The 27735-nt window shown below is 42.1% G+C and overlaps 1 protein-coding gene across 1 annotated transcript; it reads left to right on the plus strand.

Moving 5' to 3' along the window:
* Positions 1-1012: 1012 nt before the first annotated feature.
* On the plus strand, positions 1013-27735 carry GTF2B (general transcription factor IIB). The gene is made up of 7 exons (XM_053391840.1): positions 1013-1133; positions 6710-6816; positions 18548-18681; positions 22912-23058; positions 23195-23324; positions 24835-25116; positions 27272-27735. Exons 1-7 carry the CDS (start codon positions 1117-1119, stop codon positions 27403-27405), a joined length of 951 nt encoding a protein of 316 aa, XP_053247815.1. The 5' UTR covers positions 1013-1116; the 3' UTR covers positions 27406-27735.

Genomic DNA, 27735 nt, shown 5'->3' on the forward strand with positions numbered 1-27735 from the left:
CGTTTTTTACAAACTGACAATTTGTAACTTCAGCTGATGAGTGGAAAACGTCAACCAGAGCTTGTTTTTGACAGCTTCTGTTGGCAGGGGACGTGACAAGAGTCGGAACAAAAACGTTTTGTCATTCATCTGATTTTGCTAATGCAGCTTACGAAACACCCAGAAATAATAGTTACGGGACTAAGAAGGCAACATCATGGTCAGATTATAGTTCAATATGTGCTAGGGCTTGTTTCGGGTTGTTTGTTTTTATTACGTATTTTGTGATTCTATATTGTGATTTTATGTTGCAACAAAGTGTTGCATGAGCTCAGGTCTAACCAGATCTCCGAGAGATGGTGAAGTCCTCAGGTGAAAGAATGCCTTGCGCCACTTCAGACTGGGGAAGTTGGTCACACTTCTGAGTTAGCCCTACGCCACCACCTCTGTTAAGAAAGGAGCCGCCCTATGCTCTCCAAATTTCACCTGCGTTTGTTTCCAACCCAGCTGCTGGTTATAAAGTAAAAAATTATTCCTTAGTAGTACTTGCACCTGCTTTTTCCTCCTGCCCTACCCCTTTCTCCTTATGTGTCACAGATTGCAAGCCTGAGCGTGAGTTTTTTTTTTAAATTTAAATTTTAGGGAGCAGTTTTGGCATGGGCGAAGTCGAGGGGGGCAGCTGCCCCCATCAATAAAAATCAATACAAATCTGAGGTTCTGCCCCCTCCCCCAAAACCTGACTACGCCCATGCTAGAGTGGGGTTAAAACTGGGGGTTTTTTTTAACAACAAAAAAAAATGAATTTATTAATGGGGAACATTTAGGAAAAATAGAGGACACATTTGCCACCTTCTACTTTTAACTGGATGGCTATGACGACTCTACCCATGGAAAGGAGGAGGCGTCCTGGGAAAAGAGGACCTATGGCAACCTCATTACCGCCTCCCATCCTAACCAGGACGCACCTACGTACTCTCCCCCGCCTTTGAGCATCGCCGCGAAAGCGAACGCTTTCTTGTCCCGCTAGGCTCCCCGTAGCCGCGGCCTCGGCGAAGCCCCGCCCACCGAGCCGCCGAAAGCATAAAAGCCGGTCGGCCCGCCCCGGCCGCCCAGCCGCGCGCAAGGGGAGGAAGGAAGATGGCGTCCACCAGCCGGTCAGTAGCACAAGTTGCCGGGCGCTTCTCTAGATATAGGAAAGCAGGGAAAAGGGTAGAGGGGTGCGTCCGGGCTCGGGGTGGCGGCGGCGGGGGAAGAAGAGCGGCCTGAGAAGGCGCAGCCTCGCCGCGGCTTGGGCTTCTCTGAGGGGGGAAGGTAGGCCCGCCGCTTCCAGTTGCTCTATCCGGTCTCTCTTTACCTCGCTCGCCGCTCTCCTCCGGCCGCCTCAGCTTGGGCGGCGGCCTTTTCCGCGGGGCCTTGGTTTTTTCTCCTCAGCCCACTCCCGCCTCCGCCGCCAAGGATACGCTGCTCGCTTTCCAGACGCCCCGGTGGCCTCAGGTGGTGGTGGAGGACGCGGCTTGGGACGCCTTAGGCCACCTGCGCTTCTTCGCCGACCCCGTTTAAACGGACGGTGCCTTGAAAGCATGTCCCCGCCCCCCCAAAGGATTCTGGGAACTGTAGTTCGCCCACCGCAGAGCTACAGTTCCCAGCACTCTGAACACCCCGATATGGCGTGTAGGCAGCTTTTGACTTCCCCAAAACACAGGATTCTGGGAACTGTAGTTCGCCCACCGCAGAGCTACAGTTCCCAGCACTCTGAACACCCCCCATATGGCTTGTAGGCAACTTTTGACTCCCCCACCAAAACCTTGTGACTTTCTATACCATGAATTCTTTTCTCTCTCCCCACCCCCCCATCCAAAGTAATTTTTATTGGTTTTCCAAATCATTGCCACGCTGAATTTAGTTTTAGACAATTTAGTTTTCTCTCCAAAACTGGTTTCGCAGCAATGCCGCATTTCAAGGGGCGGGTGATTCTTTGCCTAGGAGACAACTCCTAGGGGCTGAGGTCCCTTTGGCCCCCCAGTAAAATATTTGAGGGGGGGCCTTCCCCCAAAGTTGATAGGCATTCCCATTCAAATGGTGGACATGTGTCGTGTCATGCTTACAATATTTTATTGTCTTGCTAATTGTGTGTTTTATATTTGACTTAACATAGCAATGTTTTCTTTTGAAATGTTTAAGATTTTTTTTTGTTAACTTTGTTAAATGTGTATTCTGTAGCTGATCTCCTTTGTAATATTTTATTTTGAACACTTTAAGATAATATTTTAGTTTCCTATTATGTTGCTTTTACTGTATACATTATCTTTCTTCAGTACTGCTTAATTCTGGATTGCTTTATTGATGTTTTAATGATCTGTAAACTGCTTTGAGTTTTTTCTTTAAAATATGTTAGCACCCATGGGCATAGCTAAGAGGGGTCATGGAGGGGCAGCTGCCCCCCATCAATAAAATACATAGCAAACTGAGGTTTTACCCCCGCCCTAACAAAAGGCCCAACAAAAATCCCGGCTACACTTATGTTGGCACCCCGATTCTTTGCCAATACTGGGAAGGATGCAATAAAGCTGCAGGGCTGGGCAGGCACATCTCAGTAGGGTTAGGGTGAAATCTGATGGCGTGCTGGGAGCAAGGCTGCTGTTCAGTCCTCCAGGTGTTGCTGAGCTACAGCTCACATCTGGAAGGCCATAGGTTAGCCACTCCTGCTGAGGGGAGTTCCCAGGATAGCCAGCTGACCTCGGGATGGGGCCTCCTTAGCTTGCAGCTTGTTGAGCAGGAACTGGGAGATAAACCTGCTAATGTTTTTAATGTGGTGCTCAATTCATAGGGACAGCAGCTGGCATCTCCAAAGAGTCCTTGCTTTACCTGGAGCCGTGCTCTAGGTGGCTGCACCTGATTTCTAGGCCTCATGTTTCTGTGTTGAGGAAATCGCTTGTTTGGATGACGGCTCTTTGGCAGAGCTGGAAATTCACCCTCAAGATATTTCTATATGCAGAGTATATGCAAATGTTTGTTGTAACGTTAAGATCTAAAGTTGCTTTCGTAATACATTTTTGGGGAAGCAATTGTGTGAACAGAATTGTGTGCGGTTGGGTCCTGTCTGTATGCTCTCTGCTGGGGTCTCCCACTCTTGCAACATCCTACTGTTCATATTTTTTCTAATATTTTGTCAGAAGAGATGTTTATATTGTACATATTGTAATCCTTAACTGTAATGCTTTGTTTTGAAGTTGGATAAGGTTTGGAGGGATGAGGACAGGAAGTTTGGGATTGCTTTATTAATTTTGTTCAGGTTGACATTTTAAAATCCAGTGTATTCAGAGTGAAGGCTGGCTTCATCAGATATACTTAGAAGGATCTATCTGACTCGTTGCAATCCTCTTCTGTGAGACAGGGGACATACTGTTAAGTTGCACACCCATGAAAGTTCTTTGTTGGGCAACATTCTGACTACTTAGACTTGCTTTCCAGATTTGCAGTTGGCCTAGATTAGTAATATGATTTGCATTTGGCCTAGACTAGTAACATGAAACAGATCATTTTGTACATGGAATTCACTTACTAATTTACTCACGTTGACACTATCTGCACCAACTAGTGTTAAATGGTGTGGCCAAATGTTATTTTACCCTCTAGCTGTTTGGGTTGGCTCTTTTTTCCTGTGCCTGCTCTACCAGTTTGTTGTCTGGTGTATATACAACGTGTGATTATGAGCTTAGAAACACGAAGGCTGTTACATTATTATTTTTTTAGTGCTAATTCCAAAGCATTGTGGATGATACAGGTCAGTGCAAGAAATCCAAAACTAGAGCAGGGCCCCTCAATGATAATATAAGGCCCTTGAGCTGAAACACTTTAACCAGCCGGTGGCAAATTTATTGGAACAGTGGGCAGATTTTGATTTCAGAGGAAGTGGTGCCATGGGGTTGTGGCGTAACACAAAATTTGAAGATATCCCCTCCGCCCCACCTCCCCAGCCAATGCTGCTTCTAGGCTTTTCTTTTTTCAAGATGAAACCCTGAACAAGGTGAAGAAAGTACAGATGGGAGTGCTTGGGTATATCCCCCAGCCTTTCCAACAGGCATTTTTAAAACACACACACACACACACACACACACACACACGAAGGCTCTGAATAGGATGAATAAAATGTTCACTGCCAGCTTCACCTGGCTGCAGGGATATGCTCACTGCTTCTCTCCCCCCATCAGACTTATTTTTTTAACCCAAGACCCTGAGCAGGGTCCTCCTGCTAGGTCCAGCTGCCCACTGCCAACAAAGGCCTGAGTGTGCTGAAATATTCTTGCCACTCCTTCCTTTTCTCCACAACCCACTGCCAGACTTAAAAATGAAGGGAAAAAGTCCATGAGAAGTGCCTTCTGTCATTTCCAGCTGACTGGCGGGCAACAGGTCCGAGCAAACATTTTGACAGTGTCCTGGTTACTTTGGGGATACCAAGGAAGGCTCCTGACTGAATTGTTTTCTCCCTTTAACAAGCCAATTACTTCAAGTCTTCCTTGGACCATACAATTCTGTTTATTGACTTTCCGTAAGACTGCTTTCTTCCCTTTTCACTTCCTAAAGAGCATCTTGTTTAGATAATTTTTGAGCTTATTATAGACTACCGCAAAGGAAGATAAATGCTGTGTTTAGGTTAGTTAAACAATTTAGATGATAGCAGCTGTAAGTTTGAGGCAGTGTGACCTTGAGGAAAGTAGGCTACTGTTTAAAGATGTTTGAATGAAACATTTCCTAAATTGACACTCTGTAGCATAAATATTGTACTATGCTTAAGCACTGTATTGCAACAAGAGTTTGCCAGGGAGCCATTGAAATGACAAATTTGTTATGGACTATGAAAGCTTGGCCCATTTTTAAACTATGTAGAAAAGAAAACCTCTTGAGTTGGAATCTATTTTGGAAGGGAATTAAAATGCAACCAACAGCCATACCTTCCACAAAACGTATCTTTGGTCATAATACAATATTTGTATTGTTTAGCCGTAGGCCATCACAAGGCAATATTCAGAACAAATATATAGCATAAAGCCAACCACAGGCATGACAAGAATGCCCAGTTATCCCTTATTGAACTTAAAAGAGCAACAACAAAAGCACCACCATAGTACTGTATATATATTTAAGTAAAATAGCTCTTATATTAACATTAACCAGTCTAATTTACACCCTGCTAATGTGGTTTTAAGTTCATAAATAGAGGATTGGATACTTAACGTGTTTTGACATCTATGTGACTCACGTGCTAAGTGGGAGTGTATTTAGCATATTTGTTTAAATAATAGTTGCACTCCTGCTTCCTGCTTCGTGCTCATCTACTTCATGATAGCCATTTTAAGAATAGAGAATGTGGTTCTGTGTGGAGGAGCTTCTGTTCAAAGTTTAGAAATCCCACTGGGCATGTTGTAGCAATCTCGATTTCTTGTCTGGTGAACTTGCATTTTTTGATGGTATAACCATTACAGGGAGGTATCCCTGGGCTTTTTTTTAGTTGGAATTCACCGGAACTGAGTTTTGGCATCTCTTTGGTGTGTTCCGGCACCTCTGTAGTGTTGCGCCACGGCAGCATGGCACTTGGGGCTTTGCGACAGAGGCTGCGGGCAGCACAGCACTCCGTTGTTGTGTGTCAAAGGCTCAACAACTTTAGCTGGGTGCTCCCCCCTAAAAAAGGGCAAGTTCTGGCACCTCTTTTTCTAGAAAAACAGCCCTGAGGTATCCTGATACTTATACAGTGGTACCTTGGGTTACATACGCTTCAGGTTACATACGCTTCAGGTTACAGACTCCGCTAACCCAGAAATAGTGCTTCAGGTTAAGAACTTTGCTTCAGGATAAGAACAGAAATCGGGCTCTGGCGGCGCAGTGGCAGCAGCAGCAGGCCCCATTAGCTAAAGTGGTGCTTCAGGTTAAGAACAGTTTCAGGTTAAGAACGGACCTCCGGAACGAATTAAGTACTTAACCCGAGGTACCACTGTATTTAAGTTTTGATCTGCTGCTTTTGTTACAAGTTGACCACAGTGGTATGTGGCCACTTAACAGATTTGTCAAGGTGAATGGCTAGCTGCAATAGTTGGTATTACGAAGCACAGTTGGGATATCAATTTCAGGGCTATTTCTGTCTTTGAGGCAAACAGATTCGTCACCAATTTCATGCCATGTTTATCAGCTTCTTTCAAATCACCAAGGAAGTAATTGCATATATAACATACAGCAAATTATATCCTGTCATGTCACATTTTGAGTTTCATTTAAAACTCCAAAAGCATTCTAACGCATTTTACAAGATCACTAGAAATTAGTAAAGCTTCAAATATTTTGCATGATCAAGATGAATTAGGATAACATTTTCCTCTTGAAATAAATGCTGCTTATCAGTTATTTTGTAATCCTCCAGATTTGTTAAAATGAAGTCTTATAGGTTTTTCATAATATGCCTGTCTTCTCTTTAGCATTTCCCCCTTATATCACTCATTTTCTAAATTGCATAAAATATAATGGCAACTGGTCTACACCTATTCAAATGTATTTTTATTTCTGTGAACTATGTGCGTACATATTTGTTTAAATAAAGGACTCATTGGAGGTAGTGACTTAGTTGGAAGCGTTTCTCCCATATGCTTTGAACGGCTTACACTTATTCACAAACTTTTCATAAACATGGTTTTTAATGTGAGTTGTCACACAAAGCTAAAATATTGCATTTGTTTTTAAGGGTGGATGTGCTGCCAAGAGTGACATGTCCAAACCATCCAGATTCCATTTTGGTGGAAGATTACAGAGCTGGAGATATGATCTGTCCAGAATGTGGACTAGTCGTAGGTGAGTAATTTTACAGTAGTTGTATATCTTTCTCTAAATATTTTATGTTATTATATTATTTTTATAATAATATTTATTATGTTATCTTAAATGCCAAAATATTGCATTAAGAGCTTCAGTCAACACATTTATTTCTGTAACAAATCTTTGAGAAGTCTTTGCCATGTAGAAACCAACAGCTTGGTAACCTACAGATGTTTATGCAGATACTTCCTGTTAATTTAGTCACCTTAGATAACTGCCCCGTCATATTTTTTCTGGTTTACCAAAAACATAGCAGACATTCTGAACTGTATTTTACCCATGTGTCACCTCTCGCACACTGACCCAAAAAAAGACTAGCCACAAAAGTTTCCGACCTGTTACAAGCATAAAATCTCAGACTCTGCACAGTTTTGGAAACAGTCGAGTGTTAACTGATTTCTCAGTTGTGCGGGGTGTGGTTCCTCACAGGCCATTCTTTGTGGTGCCCTCAGAAGCTCCCTCTTGAGTTTTCAGGTATGGGTATCATATTTTAAGAAACAAACAGGTGTTGTTCAGCTCCAACTCCCACCATCTCTGACCCCTGGCGTTGCTGACAGGGGGGTGATAGGAATTACAGTCCAATAACATCTGGAGGACATAATATTTGGTTACTTCTGCTCTAGGTGGTGCAGAATCAGGTTGCTGTGAACCAACCAGATATAATGAAATGATAACTACATCTTCATAACTTTTAAAGACTTTAGCTGTCATGAAATCAGTAGAGTACAACATCCTGGCCAAATTTCAAAAACAGTGCTCTACATTCTGACACAGCTTAACATGTGAAGGAGCGGATTTGCCAGTTAGAATGAATTTTACCAATTTGCATAGATTTGGGGTTTCCACAGACATCAGACCTCTTGGAAATAAGGTGGTGAAAGCGGCTAGAGAATATGAGTTAATGTATTTATTCTATTCTCTAAAGTGTTGCTTTAATATAGAAATGGTGATCTGCGGCCCCTGAAAGTCTTTTTTCGTTTCTTAATATTGACTGTGTGCTGTTCTTCAAGGTTTCCACTTAAAGAAGGAAACTGATAAAAGGTTGATAAGTTAAACTTCATGAGAAAAAAATTAATTCCTTGCTACTAGTGAGTAGTAATAGATGTAGATAAGTATTACTTTATTTAAATTTATGTCTGGCCTGTCCTCCCAAAATTGCTCTGGGTCACAAACACAAAAAAGACAATTGAAAATTAAAAAAGAGTATTTACCACATCTAAAAACAATTACAGTGGTACCTCGGCTTAAGTACTTATTTCATTCCGGAGGTCTGTACTTAACCTGAAACTGAAGCACCACTTTAGCTAATGGGGCCTCCTGCTGCTGCCGCACCACCAGAGCATGATTTCTGTTCTCATCCTGAAGCAAAGTTCTTAACCGGAGGTACTATTTCCGGGTTAGCGGAGTCTGTAACCTGAAGCGTATGTAACCGGAAGCGTATGTAACCCGAGGTACCACTGTACATACCTTCACACCTAATAATTCCAAGGTTGCCAGGAACAGTATCTTTCAACCATCAAAAGCCTGGATCAGCAGGGATGTTTCTAAATTCCTCCTGAACATACATAATGAAGGGGAGAGGCAAAGCTCACCAGGGAGGGCACTCCATAAATGAGGAACTGCCACTGGTAAGGCCCTGTTGAGGGACAATGCCACCTGGGCAGCAGCCTGTTGTGCTCCACTAATAGGGCCTTCACTGCCTACCATAGGGCTTGAGACGTATGGAGGAAGATACTCTTTTAGGTGCTTCCAAGCTGTTTAGGGCTTTGTATGTAGTACTAACCACATGAATTGGGCCCAGTAGGTAACTATCACCCAGTGCAGAACTGGTATCCACATGGTCCCATTATAGCAGCAACATTCTGCACTAGCTGCAGCCTCCAGACCTTCAAGGGCAGCCCCATGTAACAGTAATCCAGCTGGTAGCTCATCAGTGCTGAGTGTCAGGCTACCCCAGTCCAGGAGCAGCTGTAGCTGCCATTCGTGTGCAGTGCATGCTACTTAGAAACAATTTTAACTGTTGCTGTACTAAATTTGCTTGGCTGTGACTGCCTACCCTGCACTTTTAGGAGATGACATCACGATCATTTTTGCTGACTGATACTGCCTCATGAGCATTCCACGTTGTAGTTGTTTACTTCAGTGTATAAGCAAGGAGTTGACGTGGTAACTCTTAGGGTGATAATGGGAGCATGGCTTGCTGTGCTAGTAGAGCTGTGATTGGTTGTTGCATTTAATAATCACCTGTGTGCTCATCTGTAAATACAGGTTGCTGAACCAAATCTGCATGTGGAATTATGAGACCTACACAGACCTAGCCATGGCATCCAGTTCTGGTAAAGTGTAGTACAGGTATGGCTAACCTGTGGCCCTTCAGATGATGATGTTGGCCAGTGGTCAGGGAATTGTCCCAGTGACACCTGGTTAGCCACCCATGATGGTTGAGTCTGAACAGGCAAATCCCTGGATCAAATCCCATATCCATCACTTAGTAGGTGGCTATAAGCAAGCACTGTTCTTCCTGCAGTAAAGGGATAACACTGGCTTGTCATACAGGACTTCTGAGAAAGTACCGTATTTTTTGCTCTATAGGATGCACCTGACCATAGGACGCACATTGTTTTAGAGGGGGAGAACAAGAAAAAAAATTCTCTCCCTCTCTGCGCAGCGCCCCTTCAGCGAAGTGGCAGGAGAAACTGAGCCCCTTCCATTTCTCCTCCCGCTTCACTGAAGAGGCGCTGCGCAGAGAGGGAAAGCTGCGCAGCACCTCTTCAGCGAAGCAAAGCCAGTAGAGCAAGAGGGATTGGTGTGCACCGACCCCTCTCGATCTCCAGGCTTCAGCGAAAGGAACCCGAAGCCTCCAGAGTGCAGCGGGCACTCCCACTGCGCTCTGGAGGCTTCAGGCGGCTATCCCTGAAGCCATGGAGCCTGCATTCGCTCCATAAGACGCACACACAGTTCCCCTTAATTTTTGGAGGGGGAAAAGTGCATCTTATAGAGTGAAAAATACGGTATGTGAAGTGCTGTCAAGACACTCAAGCAGGAGAATGCCAAAAGCAGGTTTGAATCTACTGGTAGAACTGTGTGCTTTGCAGCACTTTCTGACTATTATTTAATATCAGCAATAATTGATGTCCCCCTTCTACGAGAGAGCATCTGCTGGATGCTCTCTTCTACAGATGAGCCACTGCTTGCACCTGCGTGTGGTTGGTAAACCTTGGGATTTTAATAGAAAGCAAAGTAAATCTTGAAAGCCTCAATTCATTCCACTCACTACTCTAAGAACTATATTAATATGCATCAGAAGTGTGTTGATTTTGTAAGTATGTATAACTAAGTATTCTTTGGTAAGGGCATTCTTTAAACAATTATCTGTTTGTACGACTTGGTTTTTCTAGGACTCTCTCCATGCTTCTCCTATTTAAATGTCACTTTCATTTTCAACATCCGTTCAGTTTATTATCAAAATGAGAAAACTGACACTGCCAAACAGAACTTCCTCTTCTAATCCTGGCACAAAATTAATGACTGATGACATATGTAGGTTTCATCCAGGCCTCCGTTGGCTTTTTAAAATTATTTTTTATTTCACTTTTTCAGAGAAATACTGTATCCCAAAGTGGTGGTAGTCAATGTGGCAGGCCCTTTCCTGAGGCTTACCAAAACACACCTACACATGCAACACTAAACAGAAGTCAAGGGAAAAGGTAGAGGAGGGAGGTCAGAACAATGCCAGAACAAGCTGTAATTCAATAAGCATTTATATCTAGTGAGGACCAGGGGTGGTGTTCTGTTGCTTGTATATATGTGCTGTAAGGGACCCAGCAGCCCTTTTACCTCTGGCTGTTGTGCTCCCTGCTGCTTCTCTTCCCTAGGTCAATGGATAGTGCCAGGCTAGTTTTCTCTCTTGCCATTATGTTCTTTCTTAAAGGAGTTGCTAGTGCCTTTAGTCCCTTGACAGATGGCAGAGTTTGGCATGCTCTTCCTCTCACCTCTCGTGTATTTGAACACAATTTCTTAGATGCTTAAAGCATTAGTACCATAGCAACTTACATAAGGAAAGGCCACCCTGTTATGGTAGAACACATTCTTTTTATCTGGTCCAGGGTTAAGTCTCTGGCATCTGCAGTTAACTCAAGGTCTACCATCTAAATTTTATTTATCACCTTCAGTTGTATTACTCAATCCTGGCCTAGATACCGACATTGGATTTGTGTGGGTGCACTTCTGGGAAGTTAGAAGCTCAAAAGGAACTGCTGCCTCTTCTAGTTGAGAATTCCATTTTTGTTGTTGGTTGGTGTGTGAGGGAAAACAATGCATTATGTTCTGTTCTTTTTCTAATCCCAGTGTTGAATTCATACTCCAGACTGCATATCTTCTGGTGCAGCAACAAGCTGTCTACAATTGTTCACGTGCTCACCTATGAAACAGATTATTGGTTTGGGTTGTGATGGGTGGCTGGGGACAAAATCTAAGAAATGCTAAAAAGAGGAGCCAGTGTTCAAACTGGGAAACTTTTAAAAGAAACCTTTGAGGTGTGAAGCTGAACTCTAGACAGTTACAGTACTTTTTTGCAGAAAACTCCAATGAAACAAAAGAGAGAGAACATTTTATAGTTTACCATATGTAACTTTACCATTTATGGTTTGTATAATTGTTACTAGCAGTTTTAAATGAAATATTATAAAACCCTAGAAACAAACCAAAATGTAAAGTTAATGTCTTAGAACTTTTACTTTTGAAGAGGAGGTCTGGTCATTTCACCAGTCACTAGATGGCAGCACATTACCTAATTAACAATTTGGACAAGTTCCATTGGATTGTGTGCTCCTGTTTAAATGTTCTTAGAACCTTGTGCACTGTTTTTGTAGCAAAAAGTTAGACAAAATGCCAACACATCAATCCACGATACAGAATTCTAACTTGCTGTCTTAATGCTGTCCTCTAATTGGTATCTGTTTCACTAAACTTCACAATTGCAGAAGTAACTGACCATTCAACTCTTTCTGTTCTGGGTAACAGTTTTGTTCAGAGCTAAATTCCTCTTCAGCAATCACCTAGATTCATGGAAATGTGATTTGATTTTTCTTTTCTGCCATGCATTTTAAAATGTTTTCCCCCCCTGTGTTTCTAGGTTTCAGGTTTAGGATTTCAGATTTCTGTTCTAAATATTGTTAATATATTCATTTGCAGTTCATGTGAAGTTTTCTTAATCACTTAAGTTTTGGCCTCTTGGTATACAAAAGCCATCTACAGATAAAATTCTTGCTAACTTACTAGTAGATTAAGAAAACTGAAATAAGCAGAAACTGAAAAAAAGGTGGAGTTGTGTCCTGGCCCATGTTGACAGTTGTTTCTAAATCTAACTTCATTTAACAATCTGTTTAAGATTGTATTTTTTTAATAAGCAACTCTAGCAACATCTCAGAAGTTATGGTTCCTATTGTGTTGTATGATGAGTGGCTGGGTGCTGTAGGTGTATATATGTTTTTTATTTTAATATTAGCAAGGCTAACTTTCCTTTGAAAATGCCAGGATGTTTTTAATAGATAGTAGTGTGTTTTATTCATTTAAAGCACTTACTGGTGTGAATAAACTTTCAAGACTGAGAACTGATTAATAATATACTTCTCTAAATAAAGAATCCTAAAGTAGTGATAAAATTAGTACATGGAGGGATATGTCTTCACCTTATAGCAAGAGAACACCAGTATCTAAGGACTGAGCAGCAGTAGCCACAGAATAATATAAAGCCAACCATGGCTTTTTGTACTGCTGCACTTCAAGCACACATCTAAAAACAGGCACTCTTCTCCACATTTGCCACTTCATATGTTGCCCCATATGCATCTTGTGTGTATTGAAGACACAGGGATGCCCATTGTATTACAGTGGTGCCTCGCAAGACGAAATTAATTCGTTCTGCGAGTTTTTTCGTCTTGCGAATTTTTCGTCTTGCGAAGCACGGAACTGCACCTCTTCAGGCAATGCACCCTGGGTATTAACGGTTTTAAGAAAAAGGAAACAAACTTGCAAGACGTTTTCGTCTTGCGAAGCAAGCCCATAGGGAAATTCGTCTTGCGAAGCAACTCAAAAAACGAAAAACTCTTTCGTCTTGCGAGTTTTTCATCTTATGAGGCATTCGTCTTGCGAGGTACCACTGTATTGTATTTGTACTTAATCCAAATATATTTCTGTATTACTACTTGAGCAATATAAGGAAATGAGTAAAAGGGCAACTCCGTGAAAGCAGTTTCTTTCCCTTCTGGAAGAGTGCCATCCTCTTTTATAAAGTAAATTAAAATCTCGATTTGAAATTGCCCCTGACTCTTCAACCTGGATGACTCACTGACATTTCAAGATCAACCTGCTCAAAATAGAATGTCTTGGCTATCTCCCAAAACTCCCCCCCCCATTCCTATCAATACTATCCAGCCTCTTTGCCCAGGCACTTAGCCTTGTGTTCTTTTTTTTCTTCTTTCCTGCAGAATTCATTTATTGCCAAACCCTAACTCCTCTCTCTTAACAGCATTGCCAATATCTGTCCTTTCAATCTCTATCTCATGTTGTTTTCTTCTTGGCTATTGCTACTTCCTATTCTCTGGCCACCTTTAATCACACTTTGATTTCCTTCACCCTCTCGGAGGCTCCTGCCTTGCTGACTGCATCAATGTTCTGACACCTCCATTAGTTCTCTCCAGCAAGGTCCCTTCTCCTTTGAACCATTACAACCTTTTTTTGTTTTCCATGCTTCTTCATAGCTTTGCTCTTCTGCTCTTCTCTCTCATTATGTCTAGGTTTGAAAAATAAAACATAGAACCATTTCTGTCTCTCTACTGCTTGGGGTACTATGCAGTTTATGTGGCACCTATGTGGCCTTTAGTCTCTTCAATCATAGTTTCTTTTTTTAAGAAATACCATCAGTAAAAAATAATGATTAACGATATTTGAAAAATCCCTGAAGAATACCTACTAGCAGCAATAGTTGGGACATCTTCAATGAACTGATGGGCTTTGTAGTTAGTTTTGTAGGTTATACCCTTTTTAGATAGAATGCACACCTTCTGTTGTAACTGTGTTCTCATTTCTTTCCAGAATCACGCAGATAATTTTCTCTACCACGATAAAAAAATTTTGAACCAATAGTGTGCTGCTTAAATATATTTGGTATATGACACTGAATAGTTTTCTGTTTAACTTCCGTTGCCATCTCGGGGATACATTCCCCCCTCCCCCCCCCCAAAGTTGGCAGCCACAAAACAGTCTTGTCATTAAAGCAGGAATGGTGCATAATTCACAAGAGGGCAGATCCCTTTTGTGAGTCATATAGGTCATTCCCACTTGTGTGGAAAAATATTACATCATTGCTGTGCTCACTGTTCTATTTATACAACACCAGAATTTCAAGTACATTTTGCTTTTTTTAGATGCAGTAAACAGTAACCAGACTGCTAGGCCTTAGAAGGAACAATGCTTAATCAAATATTTACATAGAGGCCAAAAGAGGAAAATGCTTTCTCCTATTTTAAACTTATATGGGGGAGTAATGGCTCCCTGCCTTCATTGCCATACATGCTGTGTTCACTTTTTAAAAAGATAATCTTACTCATGATTGATCCTTAAAAAAATAAATAAAAATCCTCTGCAGACACGTAAGAGCAAAGAATAACACCTCAAATATGGTTCAAGAGTTGCACTATTTCCCTCCTCCCCATTCCTATCCCATTGATCCTTTTTTACATCTCTCTCTTATGTCATTATGTTTCTGCTCCAGGTTCAAAATAATACCCTCTTTACAATCAATAGTTATTTAATTTGTGTTCTAAAATATTTGCAGCTGTTATCCTTTGGAAACTTTGTGCTGAAGTTTTAAGCATTAAGTTGAGCACCTCTGTACTAGATTTTACACACTTTGGGGGATCAAAAAAATAACAGTATTCTCTTTATTCTAATTGCCCATAAACATTCTCAGCTGTGTGGCTCTAATGTGCAGATTCTGTAACATAAGGGTTGGGTACATTTCTAAGATTTGCCATCTCAAACCATTAACAGGAGAAACTGCTTGGCTACCTTCATATTGCTCTGTGTAGTCAATCTGCTATCACAGTATTCAGGCCTCTCGTGGACTGAGATCATAAAGCAGTAGTATACATCTCCTTAATGACACTGTAAGCAACCAGTATGATCAGTTTTAGTTGTTAATTGTTCCTCTAAAGTCTCATCTTCTAGGGGAAGCCCTTTCTGAGTCATAATTTGGAAAATAGCTGCTACTTCGTGAAGCTTGTTGCTTTGGCATACTTACGACTTATGAAATCACGACTATATCTGGATTCTTTTCTAATGACTGATTATTTCCCTTTGCTACAGTCTTGATAACAAGCCAGCAGCTGAATATCTGAGTACACTTCATTAGCAGCAAATCAGTCTTCACAGTTTATGCTAAGCAGATTTTTTAAAAATACATTGGGAATTTGTGGTGCAGCCAGAATGTTCTCTCCATTTGCATATATAACGTCTTTATTTAAATACTTTGTAGGAAAGATATTGTTGTAAAAGTTTACTTTGAAGCTCATCTTGGCTTGAAATCTTCTTAATCTTTTATTCTGAAATCTCAATCTGTATAGGATCAAAATGGAGCATAACTCCAGAAACAGTATAATATAAAAGTACTTTCAAATGGAGTCTTAGCTCAGATTATTTTTGATTAGTGAAAAATTACATCTGAAAGGTTCTAATATTTTAAAACCATATTCAGTACTTATAAAACAACAACAACCTGCCTGCTGGTTTTAGTTGACGCTCTGTTAAAAGGCAACCTTAGTTTAAATCTATTTCTTGATTGCCAAACCCCTATAATTCCTTTTTTAAATACCGAAGGATACATAGGCTAAGGTAACACTTCAATAAACAAAGCTACTTCTAGTTGATTAATAAAACAAATTTATTTTCATATTACAGTCATTGTATTCTCAAAAAATAAGCAAGGCATTCTTAGGGTGGAATTAATCTAACCAGCTCAGCCAGGGCTTTCCCACCTCGGCTCCCCCCACTCAGGGTGAGAGATACATCATATATCATTCAAAACCATATTGTAATATCAGTTTAATTTTTTTTTCCACCTGGCAATATATTGTGAATCATTATGTGTGTGCGCTATACAAAAATCACAATGTGGGAAAAACCGTGAAGCCAGCCAATGCTTCTCTCGATTCCTGCAGCCCCTGTTAACTCTGCCAGCTCAGCTCTCTCCTGCCTCCTTCAGGGACAGCGAATCACAAGAGCAGATGCAGGCAAAAATCACAATGTGGGGGAAATGGTGAAGCCAGCCAGTGTCTCTACATAGCTCCATCCTTATTTCAGGCATCGTGATATGTCAGTATATCACAATGTTTAGCTGGTGATATTAACATGACGTTGAAAACCAGATACTGCCCGGCCCTACCCCTTGCCTTGTCCCCAAATTGGTTCTGAGGGTTTTTGGAGAATCCCTGGAACAGTGTGCGGGGAGAAGAGGGGAATCGTTCTGTCTGGAATGCTTGTGCAGATGGAACAATGAGGGAAGTGTTGAATTCTACCCTTAATTTGGGCAACTTTTGGAGGTTGTCTCAAGCACACAGCTCTTTCTGTTTGCCTCAGTCTACTCAATCTACCAATCACACCTCTTAATTAACTATATTATTTATTATTATTTATTGAATTTATATACCGCCCTATACCCGCAGGTCTCAGGGCGGTTCACAGAATAAAATCAGAATATAAAACCACAAAATATGTAATCGGAATAAAAAACGACAACCCAGTAACGCCCCCCCAACACATTTTAAAAGGGCATAGGATGTCAATCAAATCAACCAAAGCCCTGGTTAAAAAGGAATGTTTATTATTATTTATCTAAAGGGAAACTTTGGTTACTAGCTTTGGAATCATCCAGGATCAACCAGCTTTGAAGTTAGTTTAACATCCTGGTTTGTTCCAAAGCTTGTAACCATAGTTTCCCAGTTCACATGAAATGGGAAACTGTGGTTAATTAGAGGCTTCCTGGCTTATCTGTGGCTTGGACAAAGAGAGGGAGGATCAAAGGGGTTATAGCAGCAGGCAAAAGGCAGATACATATCTTGGTTTAATAAATGAAGACACAATTGCCAATATTATTTCTCAAGCTTGTTGTCTGTGATTGCAGAGGAGGACTTGAAGATGTGGAGGGGTCAAAATTCATTGTTTTTCAAGGTTCTCATTTTGAGCCACACTGTCAAGTGTTTTGTTCTCCAAGATCTGTCCCAAGTTTGGGGGTATCAGTTTTAAAATAAGAATATTGTTGCAATATATAGAGGTGTACGTTAACAGCTTGCAACTGGGCATCTGCTGGTTTCGTAAACACAGCATGCCAGCTTTATTGGTTCTGTGAACTCAAAATAGGCAAGTTAGCTATACCATTACTGTTCATGTTATTGTTGAAGTGTCCCTAAATGCTGAATTAGGTTCCTTCCTGCCTTCCCTCATTTTATTTGTATACTATTTTTGACACACAAAAATCATCCTCAAAGCAGCTAGCAAAAAAGAAACAGGGATGCATTTCAAACAAACGCTACAAAACAATTTCATAATAACCCAACATAGCAAAACAGTAACACAGTGACATTTTCATAACATAGCAAAGCGAAAATACAATATACAAAAAACCACATTTCAGTACTGTAAATATAATATTAGCAACATATGTTGCATACAATAGCAAAAAAACCAAGGGAGCTTCACAGTTTCTCTTTAGTCCCAGAAACACCCCCCTGTGATGTTGCTCAGTCCTCCTCCTGCAGAAGCTTCTTATAAGGCTTCCAAGGAGAAGGGTGGGGTAGCTAGAAACACTCTTCCCATTATGAAGGTGCCCTCATTGATGATAAGTTTCTAAACACAACATTCTACTTTGGTGCTGGAAAGCTGGAGTTGCATATCAACCTTAATTTGCAGGTTACCATTGGTAAAAGTTTCAAGTGTACATGCGGTTATATGACACCTGACCTCTCCATTCCTTGTGTTGCCTTCAGCCTGCTGAATCCAGTAACAGATAGTAGCATGGAATAAGCAGGTGTTAATGTACATCTGACCATAGGCTGTTTGCCAGACCTATAGAAAGCCTTGTTAATGTTTCCTTGGAGTGCAACAGAGCTTTGTTTGGACCAGCTGAGGTGCCTGTGCTCTGCAGGTTCCCATGTTCTAGCCCAGAGGTAGCCAACATAAGTGTCCTTCAGATGTTGTTGGATGCCAACTTGCATTGGTCCACGGCAACATGGCCTCTGGGCAGGGATGATGGGAGTTGTAAGCAAACAATATTTGGAGAGTACCGCATTGGATGCCCTTGTTCTAACCACTCAGATGCAGTCACTCCCTGAGAGCATCCTTGCGTGAGAGCTGGTTCCACTGTGAACTCTTGGAAGTGTTTCTGTTAACTTCATTACTTACTTGTCATCTACAAAGTGTCACTAGGGCTGCTAGAACAGAGATTGTCTGAGACAGGTTCTGCCTCACGCTTCCTAATTTGTGTTAAAAAAACACACCCAAAACTATCGAGTATTGACTTAAAACGATTGCCTGAATGTTGTCTAAATGGTTGCTGCAGTTGTAAACGAAATTATTCTGAATACATATTTGTGAACCTCTTGAGACTTTTCAAAAACAAAAGAATGATGATAAATGCTTTTTGCATACTCAGGTGACAGAGTCATAGATGTAGGGTCAGAATGGCGAACATTCAGCAATGACAAAGCAACCAAAGACCCGTCTCGAGTTGGAGATACCCAGAATCCTCTTCTGAGTGATGGTGATCTGACTACAATGATTGGCAAGGTAATATAAATCACGAAATGCATTAATGCACAAGATCTGTACAGCAGCAGGGAGATTTTGGCAGAAACTTGGATATTGTTGCTCTTAAAGTGGCAGTGCAAAGTTGGGGATAAGCAAGCTGTGCACGGTGTTAGAAACTGGGCTAGAAAAGCTATTCATGACATGGCTCTTGGGACCTGGATTGTGGTCACCAAAACAGAATGTCTAGTTGCCTTTTTCTCTCCCCAATTCAGCAGCTCTTTCTGTTTACTTTTTTGTAGATAATTTGTTTGGGTCCCCCCCCAATTTGTGGTATTGGGAGAGTTGTATAGCAAAACAGGTTGTTCAGTGAACACAGAGGGACTTACATTTAGGCATGTATAGGACAGTGACACCCAGTGAACTTCATGGCTGAGTGGGGAGTCTTGGTTTCTCGGGTCCTAGTCCTACAGACACTCTAACCACTTCACCACACTGGCTCTCACTAGGGAAAACGTTTTTTTGGCAAAGTCACAGCTTCTGTGATAGGTGGAGCTGCCATTTTCTTTGCTGAGTTCTATAAGGGCAGCACTGTTTTAGACTAAAGAGGAGGAAGCTTGCAGGCAATGCCACCCCTTGGGCTGGTTGTCAGACGAAAGCCAAGTGGGGCTTGATGAAGCCATTGAGGTTGGTGGGGCCCTTGCTCAATTCACCCTAATGGACCAGCTTCCACCACAGGTCTTGAAGAGATACTGGAGGCAGTACTATCCCACTGGAGTTACCACTGCTGGATTTGACCTAGCTCACGAGGCAATGGCACTCCTGGATTTGGTCTTGAGCTTTTGTTGCATTTGCAGGCTTTAGCCAAGTTATCTATAAACCAGTCTGTAAACCAACTGATGCCCAGCAAATGGCATCCAAGTAACCCCTCAGGCTTATTTAATTAACTTCTCAGGAACGTAAAACACACACATACAAAAAAACAAGAAGCAGAGCATATACATTGTGCTAATACCACCGCAACACAAAGTTAACAGATTATTAAACTGGGGAAGGGAGAAAGATGGGCGCACTGTAATTAAAAGCTTATGCAACGATGGCAATAGCTATGCCATTCCCAAAGAAACCTATTTAAGTGTGGAGAAAATGTTTAGGGCTGGGGCACTGATGAAGGTGTTGTGAGCCACAACTGAAGCCCTTTGATAGGGAAATGTGCAGAAAACTGTACTCATAAACTGATAAAAGTGATGTTTCTGGATGCAAGAGAGATGCTGCACCTGGAGAAAAGGAATTGGGGAGGGGGCAGGGGAGGTGGTCAAGAGAGATTAAGAAAGGCCAGAGTTGACTTACACCTGCCTACTAACATTAGAGAGAGAAAGCCGGGAGCCTATAGTACTCCAGAAAAGCAAGAAGTGCCATGGCGCAATTTAGGAGGCCAGCAGAAGCTGCAATACTTAAGGAGAAAACTTCAGAGATGTGGGGGGGGGGGATTGTGAGAGCAAAGGGGAGCGGGAGAGTGTTGGTGTTTGGGTGCTAATACTGCACCCCTCATGGTAGGCAGGTGGGCAGGCAGGCCAGAGAGCCGTCCTTGAGCGTTCTAGAACGAGCCGGGCTCCATTCTCCTCGCACAGATGGAAAGCTGCAACAGAGGAAGAGAGTGAGAGATGAAGGAAGTGCTGTGCAAAGAGCCGATGCCTGAAGCAGGAGGAAGTAAAGTTTGCAGCCGCAGCAGAAGCATCAGGCACTGCAATGAGAGCCTCTGGGCTCAGGAAGCACAAAACACTGGTAGACCCCAAAGCTGGCTTGAAGCTTTCCCAAAGAGAAAGGAGGTGTTGCCTGCCCACTCGCATGTTGGCCTCCACCCTGAGGGAAGGAAAGCGCCCTGGCTAGCCGGAGATAGAGTCCCAGCCAGAGAGACGCTGTCTGCTTGCTTGTTCAAAATTCCCCAGGTACCAGGCACATTTTGCGACTGGCGTGAGTCGAATTGCCACCAAGTGCAGATGTCTTGTTGGCAGGTTTGGCTACTGACATCTCCACCATCTGGCTGGTGTGCAACAACGTTTTCTGATGAGCAAGCCCCAGCATCAAAAGACGCTGCTGCGTGTCAGCTAACCGGCCAGTCTATGGAGCTATCTTCCCACTATTTTTTTCTGGATTGTTTTATTTAATGTTAATATGTTGTAAACTTCTTTGAGGTTTTTCCTTCAAAATATAAAGCAGCATAGAAATGAATGACAATGACAGTAACAATAATAATAAGCCCCACCAAAAAAGACTAGACTAGACAGTTTGTTGTGGCGACCGCAACATAGGTTTAAGGCACCATTTGGCGATTAGCTTATATAGCTGAGTTTCTAACACTGCTTTCTTGACCTCCATGTTCGCACAACTACCAGGGACTGGTGTTCCCTTCATATCCATAAGGCGTGCTGTGTAGACCCCAGTGCTCATCAACTTTATCTTGTTTGAACATAGAGTTGTATCAGCTGTGTGGTGAAAGAAAAAGGAACTGAAGCATGCTCTGTATCACTGAGATGTTTGTCACTGCTATTTTGGGGGTTGCTGACTAGTTTTCCTTTCCAGATCACAAGCAGTTTCCGTAGCTGGAAGAACTAGCAGTATCAGGAGATGGTATATAAAAATAGCATAACTGATTATATATTATTCTGTGTAAGGTGTGTATCATCTTTTGTTCGTTTTTATTTCTCCCATGATCTCCCCAGTCTTTTCAAACAAGGATTGAGCTCTGACCAGGATGCTATAAGGTTAACTAGTACTAATAGAAGCCAGAGTTTTACAGGATGCCATGTTGTGCAATGATAGACTTCAGCGTTTCTGTGAGAATCCATGTTCATGTTAGAGAAAATGTGGACTCCTTTGCTCTCACGATTGTAATGCAGACTGGTCAGGCAGTCATTAGTGGACTGCCTACATGGCTGTGTTCAAATATTCCATGAAGCCTCCGCTTTTTGAACCTTCTCATAGTATTGCCCAAAAGTGAAGATGAAAATGCAGGCTATACCCAGATTTCAATTTTGTCTGGTGAAGAAAATTTTGTCTGCTTCCAGACATTGTCTTCTGTTGCTACATGCACCTCTGGTGGGCTTCTTGCTTGCTGTGTTGTTTGCCCAGGAAGAAGCAGTGGATTTGTTAGGACTCTCATTTCCTCTTTCTGCACCCTATCCCTGCTGTTTGCTGTCCACAAAATGTAGTGTTTGCTTCTGAAATTGGAATAAAGTGAGTCCACTGTAGTCACAGTTGAATACCCATGTTGAGCCATTCTTGGAAAGTATGGAGCTGACCAGAACTTTGCCAGGTTGTGCAGTGTATATTACATGTGTTTTTCATAGAGAGCAACAGCTGGACTAATGAGCAATATAGTCTTTGCATTTACGTAATAGAGCAGGGGTTGTCAACCTTTTTTTGGACCAGTGGAAACATTTTGAATTTTGAAAGAAATTTATATTCGTGGTTGAAGTAAATGGACATGACTAACTTGGGTGCATCAAATTCAGGGGGTAAAACATAGTTCGATACAACTGCAAGTTGTTGCTTTTTTGAGTGGGTAGGGTTCCTGTGGGGAAAGTATTGCTGGACCTCCCTCGGCCTGATGTGGGACTTCCCATGTAAGCAACCAGGACTTCCTTTCGCCATGAGACTACATGAAGTTGGAGTGATGTTGGCCTTTGAAGAACGACTGAAATAAGGATGGCAAAACACACTAAAAGTGTGCTTTTCATCTAGAACAGAAATTCCCAAACTTGGGTCTCCAGCTGTTGTTGGACTACAACTCCCATCATCCCTAGCTAGTAGGACCAGTGATCAGGGATGACAGGATTGTAGTCTAAAAAATTGCTGGAGACCCAAGTTTGGGAAAACCTGATCTAGAGAATGAAAGAGGGTCATTATGACCACCATGTCTGTAGTCTACTTGGAAATAGTGACAGCCACCTGAAGGCGGCTGCATTGTGACCTGTTTCTAATGACTTCATTACTAGGATGTTGTAATTTTGTCGTTTAATCGTGTCCGACTCTTCATGACCCCATGGACCAGAGCACGCCAGGCACTTCTGTCTTCCACTGCCTCCCGCAGTTTGGTCAAACTCATGCTGGTAGCTTCGAGAACACTATCCAACCATCTTGTCCTCTGTTGTAATAGGTGTTGCTTATTGCAGCCTCTGAATCCTCACATAAGTGCAAAAGTGGTCTTACTGTGTATATCTGGTACAAATTCCAGCAGTCTCTGACACACTGTAAACCCTTCTTCTGCAGGGCACGGGCGCAGCCAGTTTTGACGAATTTGGGAATTCAAAGTATCAAAACCGGAGGACCATGAGCAGCTCCGACCGCGCGATGATGAACGCGTTCAAAGAAATCGCTAGCATGGCAGACAGAATCAACCTCCCCCGAAATATAGTTGTAAGTTCATGCCTCCCTCTCTCAAATTGTTCTGGCGTTTACTTAGTTAGCATAATATAATGAGCGCATGAATTTTTGATATTATTGCTAATTAAATGGCCTGGAGTTAATTAAATTTTGTCTGCTTGCTTTGAAGGATCGAACCAATAATTTATTCAAGCAAGTCTATGAGCAGAAGAGCCTGAAGGGGAGAAGTAACGATGCCATTGCCTCCGCTTGCCTCTACATCGCCTGCAGGCAAGAGGGCGTTCCGAGAACATTCAAAGGTAAGCGGGCAGCGTAGTGTCGGTTTCATCCGGGATCATCCAAAGTATCTTCAGCTAGCATAAGCTGCCACCTCGTTCTTCAGTATCCGAGAGCAGCGAAGCAAAACTTGCGATTCCCAGGAGTGGGCTTTGTGTTTTGTATCTTACTTGCCTTTTAATCACTTGTGCAAAACTGTTTGGGAAGGGGCAATCGGGCGATTATTGTTATTATCAACAAGTTACTGTGTGACATGGCTTAAGAGTGCTGAGGTGCTCATGTCGTATCGGGACTGTTCAGCACAAGACAGTTCTACAGCGAAGGAAAACCAATAATTTGTAGAATAAATGATGAAAACTTCTTTTTCTGGCATGTGCCCTACTGATTAGAAGACACTTCGCAGAATGTTTTTGAGTATTTGGCTGTGGGGTTTGGGGGCATGTGCCAGACACTTAGGTATAGAAATGGAGCACCCTCTTTTCCCTGAGCCCAGTCCAAAGGGAGGAGTTACGTAGAAACTGCCGTCAAAGAGCCACGCAGCTGTATGGCTGATTGTATGGTAGCATTGAGTCACTGAGTATAACACCTGTGCTTCATGGGAGCCTATAGTTATCATACACCTCTTTCCTTGATTTGATTATCATTTTTTGAATAGCTGTATGTTGGACAGCACTTGGCATGTGTCCATGTCTTTACAGGACTGCCTCACCAAGTCATTTCCATCTTCCCTGCAGAATGTTGATGCACAGTTCCCATAATTTCCACCCGAGATCAAACTGGCCCACAAATTTTAAAGTGAGAAAGGCAAGCAGGTTTAGGATCGTGGAGAATATGATTAGCATTGCATCCTAATATACGTTAATGATGTAATTTAAATAATTAAACACATACAGCAAAACAAATTGACTTTAATGTGCATACTATTCCAGTGAAACTTGTTTTGTGGGTTTCTCCTTTTTTTGTCTTGTGGGAAGAGAAATACTAGCTAACACTTAGTGTGAAGGGACTGGAAGATTCATGAAAGGGCAGATGTATGCAAATAAAGAGTTTTATCTCCATGCTGCTCAGAACCTGCAGTTATTCCCTGCATTGGAAAACTATTGGTAAACATTGCTCTTTTCTCTCGCTCCTCCTCCCCACAGGCGAGGACTGTGGCTTGCTCTTAAAATGCTGCAAATTCCTCATTCCCGACATATTGTGCCCGAGTCCTAACGAAATCATTTTATTAAATTAAAACCTGTGCTGTGGTTCTGAGACCCAACAACTGAATCAATAGCTCTTGAACTGATGCTCACTCCTCAGTGTAATTCCTTGGTGACTTTGAATGGAATGTTTCTCTTAAAAGTGGGTGCCGGTTTTGTTGACTACATAGACTGAGTTACATATTTGTGCTGTGAAGACTTAAACGGAGGGTTAAGCTTTAATTGGTAGCAGGGAGAAGGGACTGAGAGTGTTATTATCCTTTACTTATTGCAATCCTGTTTCAGCATTAATGTTGTGGGTGGTTTTTGTGTTGTTGTTTTCTCGTTTCAGAAATATGTGCTGTCTCCAGAATTTCCAAAAAAGAAATAGGCCGGTGTTTTAAGCTCATCTTGAAAGCTTTGGAAACGAGTGTGGATTTGATCACAACTGGAGATTTCATGTCCAGATTTTGTTCAAACCTGGGTCTTCCTAAGCAAGTCCAGATGGCAGCAACACACATTGCCCGTAAAGCTGTGGAATTAGACTTGGTTCCTGGGAGGAGTCCCATCTCGGTTGCAGCTGCAGCTATTTATATGGCTTCACAAGCCTCCGCAGAGAAGAGAACCCAGAAAGGTAACATTTCCATTTCCCCCTCCCCTGTTAAATTCTAGCTCTGTTAAGTCATTTGTTCAGAAAGAAAAAGAGTAATCACTGATGCAGAAAGCACTATAAGGATCCTCCTTTTGCCATGATTTGGGATGTATAAGTAGCTTAGTAATAAGCCATGTGAGTAATTGCCAGGCTAAGGAGCCAGTCTGGTTAGTGTTGAATGAGCACTGTAGAGAACCGGGTTCAAATCTCTACCTAGCTTGCCGGGTAATGCTGGGCTGAGATACTCAAATATCTCTTGGCCTAATCTACCTTACAGGATAGCGGGGCAGATCTGTGTTGTCTTGAGACCTCTGGAAGAAAGGCAGGATACAAATGTAATAAATAGCTAGGCACACTTAGTGAGCTTTTACTTATTATTATGCTGGCACCTGCATTATACAGCTTTAGGCATTAGGCAAAAACATTCCTCTTTAACCAGGACTTTGGCTGAATGGCATCCAATGCCCTTTTAAAATAGGGAGGGGGTGTATAGGGCGGTATACAAAATAATAATTCATTTCCTTCTGAACCATTTATACAGGCAATGTGTAAGGCAATTTACACATAAAATAATAAAAAACACAAAACAACCAGTACATTTAAAACAAAATTACAACTCTCTAACAAGTGTGGGTTGGACTCGATGGCCCTTGTGGTCTCTTCCAACTCTATGATTCTATGATTCTAAGTGTCCCCCCAAAAAACACACACATTCAGAACATGTGTGTTGTCATGCAGCGTTAGGAATATACCTTATTAAGTGGTCTAAATTAAATGTAATCCTCTCTAAAGTCTGGCATTGCCTCTTTTAGTAAGATGTTCAATTCTGTCTAGCAAGGTTGCCATTGGTACACCCCTTAAATGGGGAAAGGATGGAAATGTTCCTATGTGGACTGATCCAGTTCTAACCACATGGAAGGCCAAAGCTCTCTGCAGACCCTGGGAGTAAAGGTTCCTCTCATCTGGGCATGAAAAACTGTAAGAGCTGAATTCATGCCATGGCAATCAGTCAAGGGCTTTTGAAACAGCTATCAATAATCAAAGTGCTAAAAAAAAAATCAGTTGATGACAGGCTTCAGGTAATACAAACAGATGTGGGGCGTGGGTGGTGCTGTGGTCTAAACCACTGAGCCTCTTGGACTTGCTGATTGGAAGGTCGGCGGTTCGAATCAGAGTGACAGTGAGCTCCCATTGCTCTGTCTAAGCTTCTGAAAACCTAGCAGTTTGATAGCACACCAGTGCAAGTAGATAAATAGGTACCGCTGTGGCAGGGAGGTAAACAGCATTTCTGTGCGCTCTGGTTTCCATCATGGTGTTCCATTGAACCAGAAGCAGTTTAGTCATGTTGGCCACATGACCCGGAAAGCTCCCTCGGCCTGAAAAGCGAGATGAGCGCCACACTCCATAGTTGCCTTTGAGTGGACTTAACTGTCCAGGGGTCCTTTATCTAATACAAACACAACAGCAGGTCCAGTCAACCAGACAAACCAGGGATGTTTTGCTCTGCTAACCTAAATTGCTACATGAACCTCTTTATTGAAAGCAGGTTGTTCACACACACCCCACTGAAGGCAATAGCACCTGGAGTAAAATCCCATTTGATGAAGTCCAGTCCAATGAGAGGGTCATAGGGGATGGAAGGTGCAGCTTCAGGTATTCAGGATGTGGCTTGCTTAAGATAGGAATGGAGGATCTGGGTCCCTTTGGATAGTGTAAAGATTCCAAACCCTATTCAGCCCCAGCCAGCCTGACGCAGAATTGGGCATTAAGGTCCAGTGACATCTGGTTACCCATCCCTGATTTAAGGCCTTAAGAGATGAACACCTGCACTTTGAATTGGACCCAGGTCTGATTGGTAATAAATGACCATATCCAAGTGCAAGTGCAGTGTGAGCTCCAATTGGCTGCCCCGACAAAATCATATTCTTCCGTCTTTCTATTGTAGTAATACATCGCTACTGAGAAGCTTTGAGATTTTTACTGAAAGCAGCCTTCTAAAGGTTGTGTGTTTGTTTTACACTGTCTGAAGCTGAGTACCAGGAAGAATTGGAGAAACTACAGGTTGTTTTTTTGGAAACGCTCCAGCCTTGTAACTCTACTTGTCAGTTTAACTTGTCTGCCTTGGGTTTCATTTCAGAAATTGGGGACATTGCCGGAGTAGCTGATGTTACAATCAGACAGTCATATAGGTTGATTTATCCACGGGCTCCTGATCTTTTCCCAGCTGATTTCAAATTTGATACCCCAGTGGACAAACTGCCGCAGCTGTGAATTTCCAAGAGTACGTCTATCTAGCCCACAGAGGTTTTGATTTCGACTTAAATGCGATATGTATAAAAATGGTACTGTTGAGCCTTCAATTTGCGGAACTGGTAAAACTATGTGAAAAAGCCTAACTGAGGAGTCAGAGCACACATTCCAGGTGTAAACAAAATAATTTTGTGGCATTTTTTATGTATATATTAGTGAAAGTAATTATTTAACAGCCATCAATTTCCTATTGTATGTACTTAGATTTCTTTCATAGAGATCTTGGTTGTTGTTTTTTTTGGAAAATATTTCAGATTCTAATTCCTGAATAAACTGTTTTCCAAAAACCTA

Source organism: Podarcis raffonei, chromosome 6, assembly GCF_027172205.1.
Source record: "Podarcis raffonei isolate rPodRaf1 chromosome 6, rPodRaf1.pri, whole genome shotgun sequence".
Lineage (NCBI taxonomy): Eukaryota > Metazoa > Chordata > Lepidosauria > Squamata > Lacertidae > Podarcis > Podarcis raffonei.